The 9,261-nt window shown below is 34.0% G+C and overlaps 1 protein-coding gene across 2 annotated transcripts; it reads right to left on the minus strand.

The window, feature by feature from the left end:
* Window positions 1-517: 517 nt before the first annotated feature.
* LOC112527441 (ATP-citrate synthase alpha chain protein 1-like) lies at window positions 518-4,436 on the minus strand. 2 transcript variants are annotated; one of them, XM_025138107.1, is made up of 12 exons: window positions 4,377-4,436; window positions 4,091-4,207; window positions 3,567-3,743; window positions 2,955-3,116; window positions 2,640-2,720; window positions 2,470-2,521; window positions 2,247-2,361; window positions 2,019-2,100; window positions 1,688-1,885; window positions 1,222-1,338; window positions 1,007-1,123; window positions 518-808 (listed from the first exon to the last, which is right to left on the minus strand). In XM_025138107.1, exons 2-12 carry the CDS (start codon window positions 4,187-4,189, stop codon window positions 737-739), a joined length of 1,272 nt encoding a protein of 423 aa, XP_024993875.1. In that variant the 5' UTR covers window positions 4,190-4,207; window positions 4,377-4,436; the 3' UTR covers window positions 518-736. The 2 variants fall into 2 exon arrangements, with proteins under 2 accessions (XP_024993875.1, XP_024993876.1); XM_025138108.1 differs by having other exon boundaries at window positions 4,091-4,212; window positions 4,377-4,394.
* Window positions 4,437-9,261: the final 4,825 nt, after the last annotated feature.

Here is a 9,261-nt window from a genome sequence, read left to right on the forward strand (position 1 = left end):
CTTAATCTATAAATCTGTATATAGAGGATTCTTTTTCTTGGATAGAGGAGATGAGGTGGCTTTTAATTGTCATCGGGGGGACCATGGAAAATGGAAAAAATGGTACCCCACAAGATATTACAAAATATGTTACGAAATTTTTTATAATTATTAGTTTTATTGGATAAGAAGAAATAAATGAAATTGCAACGTGATAAAAATCTTTGAACAACGAATGGTTCACATTATTCAAGCCCTACACTATTGAATTTGATGTGTGTATGAAAACGTTGCCTTCATTTATCCGTTTATTTTTCTTATAAAATTTTAAAAATACGCGGAAGACGCTTATAAATGCCAACAACTTATTTCATACCAAATCAACATAACAAAGTAGGATTTAAAGAGGATAAAATGTATCTTGGAGAGTAGAGGATATGGTTCCATAAAATACCTTCGACTTGTGCAAGTACACAAGCTAAAAAAAGAAAGGGGAACGAAGAGCCGAGAGCGTTAACTAGAAAACAATAAAAATAAGTAGAACAACCCCGTCTTGTGCAAGAGTGGGAACTAAATGCCGGGAACTCATTCATCATACTCGAATGTTTTAAAGGATCCAAGATCGCGAATACAAGTATTGTTGTAAATTGAACCCGCATATAATAGTTGAATCACAACCCTTTTATTAGCGCTTAACTTGAAAATCTCAACATTATAATGAAACAAAGTTAAAAGATTCTGATACGGTCCACCGAATTTAAGCCGCAACCGTGATGCACTCGATTGCTTGTTTGCATATTCCCGTCATCGTCGCCTCAGGCCCGTATACCTAAAACACAATTTATATATTTACTAACTCGCCCTTGAAAAGTAAACAAAACAAGTGCATTGTGAAGGCCAATAAGGTGTAGTGTAAGAAAAAGCCCGTAGCTCAGCCCTAAAAAACCCAGGCCTAGGCTTGAAAAAGCCTGATCGGGCCTATTTTCACACCCAAAGAGTGGGCTTGTGCATCTTTAGTCCTTTGTACCTCAATAGGGATGCCAAGTTCGGCTCCAAGTGCACGCATTCTTGCAAGTCCTCTTTGGTAATTTGGACCTCCTCTACGCACATAGATGTGCATGTTTGCAGCTTTCAATTTGGATTCCTACATCATTTATATAAAAAAAACCAACACCAAAAGGTCAGTTTTGCCCTTTCGGTTTAAGGTGGGATTTGAGTCTTGGAAATGAGCAAACGAGTCACCTTTTCCTTCATTGCACGAATGATGCCATTGAAGGTGGCTGCAACATCAGTGAAGTTGGCGATTCCACCTCCTACTACAAGCGCCCTCCTTTGACCATCAGGATCAGCAGTTGCACACTGAAATTTCAGAACGGAACTTTTATGTTTGATGCCATTGAAGCTAAAAAACGAGCCTCGTTCTCTGTTTTGGTATGTTCTAGGAAATAAAACCCATCTCTCTCGGACCTTTACTAATCCCATGAGGACCTTAAGATAGCAGTTGGGCCCGAGGAGACTTGAACCGACGACCTATAGGGAGGATCCCCAAGGCTTGGCATTTGTTTGCCGGTTGGGCGGACCCTTAACGTTAACCTTTCTTTCTTTTGTTTTCAATTAAATGGAGAAGCATAAAGATGCTACTTTTCTTTTTCGGATAGTTTTTCTGGACCCATCTCTGTTATCTTCATGTTATTTTCAAGTCACTTACATCAATGACAACTCGAGCATATTGCAGAACTTCCTCTTCGTTGGGTGCACCGCTATATTCTGCATAGTTTCCAAGCTCGGAAGCATAGCCAAGATCTCCAACAGTATCAGCATAGATAACACTTGCACCACCACCAGCAACCATGGTCCAAATTCGTCCTTTTGGATTAAGAACCGTGAACTTCAAAGATGCACTGGTCTGCAAGAAACAAGAAACAAGAAACAGAACAATAAGATCAAATCAAATTTCAAAACATATAACTTCAAAAAGTTCCGGGTAAAAACTTCCAAAATATAGTGTTCTTTCGGGGATTTTTGCAAGTATGACATACCTTCTCATCAAGTCCATGAATAAAGCTTTCAGTAGCACTCATAACTCTTCCAAAAGGCATCGGGAACTCGATACTGCCCCACCTGGGAAATTAGATGTGATGTTAGATAACAATACGAAGCTTCCATGTGCCGAAATGGTTGTGATTCTATCAACTTCTGTTATATTAAGGAAGAACCGAAAGAAGATGACAGCTATGGAAATCAAGAAGAAAGAAAGGAGTTGGTACTTTTTGAAGTTCTTGAAAGTAGCAGTGTCGTCAAGCTCGCCTCTCATATCAAGAGGGTAAGGCTTTCCATCTACCAGGGTGAATGGATTCATTTCTAGGAAAGTGAAGTAGAGATCTAAATACAAGAAAACACGAAGATCAGAGGTGGGTCTTGCTAGATTTACGAAATGTTCACATAGGTAGCAACGAGAATAGAGATTTCAAAAGCAAATATGATATTCACCTATGAATAGGGAGTATACATGTTGGATGAACTCCTCTATTACAGATTTAAACTGCATCATGGAAGAAATAATCATTAGAGATTCAAAATGCATAACTAATTACATATACAATTCTTGCAGATGATCAAACAAAATCTGAACAATCAGACACAAAACATAATAATCTCACCTCCAGTGGGAGGGTGGCAACAAGTGGAGCACATATCTCTTGATTCAATGACACCCCTGTGGGTAGAAAGATTGTCTTCACCTGTACATCCCAAAAAATTGTGATACTTACAACTCCAGATGTAAAAACAAAGGGCAATGAAGGAACAAGTACCAATCAAAACCAAACGACCCCAGTATATCCCACTGACAGGTGGGGTCCGGGGGTGGGATGTACGCAGGCCCGACCTTTACCCTCAAAGAGTAGAGCGGCTGTTTTTGTAAAGACTAATTGGCGATGAAGGAAGAAGTATATAATGCAAATACACCCATGTACCTGGTCCCAATTCTCTTCAATTTCGATTCCTCCACATTCTGAAAAGCTAATGCTACATCCTAACCGTTCAGAAACAATGTTGATATAGAACTCTTCGTGATGTGGAACAAATGGTTCGACAATGAATGTGGTTATGGGTCCTTTGCATCCTCCCATCACAATCTAACAAGTCAATAGAAGTTTTCTTAGTAAGCACATTCTAATATGTTAAATAAGGAGTATATAGAAACCGTGAAACAGATAAAGTATCTATGGATTCCGACACAGATGTCATCCTACTCAGACTCTCACTTAAACAACCCTCTTGCTTTAAGATCCACTCCTCAGAGAGTAACTAAAGTGAATTCTAGGACTTAAAAAGTGGTTTCCCTTTGGGTTTGGTTAAATGACCTTCTGACAGACTTTTTTAAATCCATGACCTCCTGACAAGTTTGGGAATGTCATTGCTTATCAGAAGAACGCCACAAAAATGTTTCATATCTATATTGAAGTTGAGAAGTAGTTCATTTGCCTCTCGGAATCAAACATGAACTCTTTTGCCAAACAGGGAGTGTGATGTATACAGCTCGAGTCCAACAAAGTTATAATAGAATGAAATGCTGTCGTAATTACCTCTTTGCCAAGACGCTCCTTTACGAATTCAGCAACTTGAGCCAAATCAAGATTTAAGGCAACAAGTCCACTCTTGCCACGCTTTCCGAACAACATGTCTGGTTTCACAACCAGCTTGGACGAAGAGAGCCATGGTTCCTTCTCTGCAAGCTCATTGAAATCGGTTGACTCTGTAACCTAATTTACCAAAAAGATACCGATTGATGAAGAATTGAATTATACTAATAAACAGAGAGTAAATCTATGGCATCCACCATTTCTTAACCTTAAACCCTCCATTGAAGTTTACTCATCACATTTTCAATGTTTACCATATCTGTTTTTACCCATTTCTCACACTTTTCACTAGCTTGAACAACTGATCTACTCTTTAAAAGCTGTCTTTTGTGTAGGTTTTAAACGGGCAGCCATAACTATTAAATCAATCTTAAAAGGCTATGTGGGTAAGGTAATTCGACATTGTAACTGTAAGAATTAGGGCACAAAAGATCTAAAAATTAAAAAATAAAGAAATTACTGTTTACCTGTGCAGATTTGATGGGCAATTCAGAACCAGATATCCTCTTAAAGTGCTCCTTAACCAACCTCTTTGAATCATACTCTCGGATCTTCTTGCGAGCCATTTTCGTTCCTCTAAAACCCTGTTCTTCCCCCCAAAAGAAACACAATAGATCTCAACTCAGATCAACATCACCCACATCATATTACTGGAAAGATTCAAACTTTTTGAAGATTTGGATTGAGTTAAGAAAAGCCCAGATCATAAATTGGCGTAGAATCGAATGATGATCGATGAAATTTAAAACTTACCGGTGAGAGATGGATGGAAAAAGGCTGTGTTGTTGTTGCTTGAAAGATGTAATGCAACCAATACTCAGAATGTTCAACCAACACACCTGCCAATTTATAGTTGAATTTGGTGGGGGGTTTTAAATTATTTAATTAATTAAATATGTTGACAAAATTGGGCATCCCTTTTAGCGGGAAGAGGAGCAGTTACTTGACGAAGTCGATGATCTCTACCACCCAACTGACACCTCACACCCACAAGTCAAATTTGGTAAAACTTGTACCACAACATAATTATATAAAATATACATAATTTATTTATCATAATATAAAATTAAAATATTAGGTTTTCTTAAATATATCGTGTCTATGGCTGAAAAATACATTAAAAGGGGTTGAATATTATCTAATTTAATATATATATATATTTTATTTTGAATTGGAATTTTCTGGACCACAATTCACATGTGAATTTTACTCTTGAGTATTGCACTCACAAGAAGAGTCAATAAAGGAACACAATAGTAATACCGCTCGTATTTGACTAATTTTATGTGTATAATGTTATGCTTCGCAAATTTTATATCGTGAAAATTATTATTATTAAATATTGTTTGATATGATTTTTGAAAATTTTATTAAAATAATTATTTTAAGATTGGTTTCACCTCTTAGTTATTTTCTCTCCAAGTTTACCAAAATAACTATAAGTTTGCAAAATCCATGTCTGTAATTGTAGACCCAGCTAAAAGTTCAATTATTTTTATACTTTCTACCCTTATATGTAAATATTCTTATATTTTTCAACCTAGGTCCACAAAAAATATTACATTTATCATACAGCTCTACAAACAAAAAATTAAAATTGCAGACCTAGGGCTATTTTTGTATACCTTGTAAAGAAGTGGCTAAGACATGAAAGCAATTGGTAAAAATGACTATTTTAATTAATTTTCGTTAACTTTTTTTATGTGGGTATGTAATTTGATGTATTGATTAATATATATTTATTTTATAATATGTTTGTTTCATATGTATTTGGTTTATAATGTTAAACTTTTAGTTATATTTCATGTTTGACAAACACAAAAAAATGTTCAAATTGTGATCAAAATATATGTGAAACAAATATATATTAATTCTAAGTCATAGATGGAGAAAATTATCATGTGAAATAGCACATGATGCATTAAAAAACGGAGGAAAAACCTGGTCGTAGGGGTCAGAGTCCCCCAACAAAAGAGGTCCAAGAAGCTTTAAAAAAAGTTTAATGACATTTCCTATTGGCCCCAATAAAAAATTGCCAAGGGCTCTCGAGCTGATGATAAAGCCTACTTTTTAATACGTCCGACATAAATACTAGTTTAAGTCTCATCTTTGACTCTCAGCCGATAGCTCTTAAAGACTCAAAAGAACGACGACCAATTTCGTGGTTCACCATTCATTCACTCACAATCGGCCATTGACAACTCGACGGATCGACCATTCATCATCAACTGTAACTTTAAATTCCAGCTTCATCTCTTATCTCAATTGACGCATCGACCATGGGCTCACTCACTCTCAATCAACCACCGTCTCCACTCTCTCGACTATGTCTGAAATTGATTTTGTCTTCGGTCTCTTGGTTCTCCTTCTCCATCTCAGTTTTTGGCTATAGATAAAATACTAAAACACTTATTGCTTTTGATTTCTAATCCCGATTTCTGATTTATGAATTAATCTGATTTTGTCGGATTCAAAACTTCAGATTTTTGGATAAATATGGTAAATTGTATTAGTTGGTAAACGGTAGTATTATGTTGGTTTTGTAAAAGTGTAGAGTAGTATTATGTTGGTTTTGTAGAAGTGTAGAATTCTATAGACTGCAATGTACATTTTTGTTTAGAAATATGTTGACTGCAATTTATAGTTTTTGTTTATAATCTGTAGACTGTAATGTACAATTTTGTTAGAATCTAGATACTGCAAATGTACAATTTTTATTTAGAATCAGTATCATTGATATGTTATTGGTATATTGATTTTTATCTTCCTATAATGGTTTGTTTCTCTAGCCTTCTGGTTCACTTTTAGTTGACTTTTGTATTAACGTGTAATGTATAATGTATTTATTTGCTTTAAGTTTAAACGAAATAAAAAATATATAAAAGTAGTATAATGTCCCGATTTAGCCGAAATAGTAAAAAGTTAAGCGAAAACTGAACTGAATAAGTTCTCTTTATTCAGTTAACCGAGTCGTTCAAGCTGAAAACGAGTAATCCAAAACTGTTTTTGGTTCGGTTTCAAAAGTTTTTGACACCCCTAAGTGTGTCACCAAGCAAAAAAGTTTCTAGATCTGCCACTGACACTAATTTTCAAAGTTATCATAATTTTATAAATTCTCAAATGAAGGTTCCCACACTACAACTAAATATGATGATATTATTATATAATTTAATCAAATATTTGAATGATGATCAGATATTTATGACAAATATTAAATAGAAAACCTACGGTTTTAATTTACTCGACTCTTGATTACTGTTACTGAATAAGAGACTCCTAATTAGTAAGAAACAATATCGTTAACCAAAATAAAACTTTTCTTCTTAACAAGAAAATGTCAGGTATTATCTCCTTATTGCATCTTGTTGTTAAAAACATTTACTAATCTCACATTGCAAAATAAATGTTTGTGTATCGTCTGGTACATAGTTTAACCGAAAGGAGCTTTTTGAAAGTTAACATCATTTACTAAAAAACCCAACAAAATTACAGTAAAAAAGGGAGTCCACTGCAAGCAGAACCAACGAAGAGAAACGTAATAAAGATACTGTAGCAACCCACCAAACTAAAGAAAACAGACAAAAAAGAGCATAAATTGAAAAAACCAAGAAGACTACACAGAAACTACAAACAATCCAACCAAAACATAATCAACAGAGAGAAACAAAGAGCTTATCCGGAAGTCTGGTTAGGAGAGAAATTCCAACAGTCTCGAGGGATAAAATCTTTACAAGATATTCTCGAAATCCAATCATACACTCGAACCCGTATTTCGGCACCCACAAATATTTTATAAGGGTCGAGTCCCTATCCTTCTATTCTTAATGAAAATTTAACCAACAAAAAATTAATAACGTAATAAAACCTATATTTAAAAAAACTATTTTATAATTAAAGAAAATACTTGAATTATTTTTGTTCGTACTTTTAAAAAATGACGTGCTTAGCAGGTGGCTCAACCCACCCCCTCGTGTTTATTTCGATTACAATTTTTGTAGGTTTATTAATTTTAAAAATAAGTCAAAATATATTTATTTTAATAAAGGTTATTAAAGAAAAATAAGGTGGCACATGAATGTGTGAAGAAAACGTTTTAGGGGTGGAGCATATGACACGTGGGTGTAGTAAATCATGTCTCACGTTTTCTAATTATGGAATCAGAAAATCTATGATTACAAATTGTTTTTATTTTAGAGGAAAATACTTGTATTTTTAAATATTTATATTATTACAAATTAGAAGGGAATGACCATATTTGCCAACATTTTTATGACAAGATTGTCAATACACATAATTTTACTTGAGGGTAGTTTATCAAACGATAAAAGTTATTACTATCATTTATTTTATAAAGTAATATTTTTTATTATCAAAATAGATTGATGGTAAACATTTATAACCTAATAAACATCAAGGTTCAAAATAGTGTGAGGCATGTCGTGACGACAAAGTTTTTGCACGTCACAGCGAGAACACGTTGTTTTTCAAGGCGTGACACAAAACGATAAATTTCTATATTATATTTAGAATTATATATTTATATATATGTTTTCTATATATTTATCTAATCAGTGATATTAAAAAACGTACATTCATATTAAAAGAAGAAAAATTATATAAATTATTATTATAAAAATAGCTTTTGATTAAATCTTTAAAATAGAACTTATAAAAGTAATCTTATAACTTCGTTTTAATGGTGAGTTAATAACTGTTTATTGTAAGTGATGCGATTAGATATATCTATAAAAATGTAAAATCTAAAATTAAAAATTGTAAAAGCACAAAAGATAAAAAGAACCAAAAAACCATTAAAAATGACATCTTATAAAAACGCACGCCGAGCATGCCTCAGGGCACCATGGCATGAGCCACACGTTACACAAACGCTATGGACCATTTCATAATGGCGGAGACACAACACTCCTTTTTGAACACTGGTAAACGTTTACCGGGTAAGAATCTATCACCTTACTTACCGAGTAAAAGTCTTGGTTCTTACCTTTCCTTATATCGGGTAAGATTTTCGATCTTTGTTATGTTCACCTAGTAAATGTTTAGTAAACGACGACCCATAATATACATAGGTATGCACACGTATGTATACTATAAATTCAATTTCCTCACGAAAATGATGTGTATACAACTCTTAATGTTTCCAAAAAGGGAAGAAAAAAAAAGGCAAATTAGTAGCCATAAAACCTACAATATCTTTATAACCATTATCTTTTTTTGCCATAAAATTTAGAAAAACAAAAGATTGATTGTATATCCATGATTTAAATTTACAATGAAAAATAAATATATAAATAACCAATATTTTCTTTACTCCAATTCGACTTCATACATTTATCATTAAATAGGTCCTATTTATAACATAAGGAAAAAAGGTAAAAACAAACGCTGGAATAATTGTTTGAAAATGTAAAACCCACCAAACAGACAAGAAAAAAAATGTAAAATGGTTAGTTTGTGAAGTTAGCTCAACCGACAATAAGGCTCAGGTCTTTTAGGATTCTCGTGTCACTGGTTCAAGTCCTCCAAGGCCAGTGGGAATTTTCCTGATTGTTCTCCAGAACCCTTGGGATTAGCAAAGGTCTGCTGAAGCTGACCCGGACAGCCACGATTTAGAAAAAAA

This window comes from Cynara cardunculus, assembly GCF_001531365.2.
Source record: "Cynara cardunculus var. scolymus isolate 2C chromosome LG 15, CcrdV1, whole genome shotgun sequence".
Classification (NCBI taxonomy): Eukaryota; Viridiplantae; Streptophyta; class Magnoliopsida; order Asterales; family Asteraceae; genus Cynara; species Cynara cardunculus.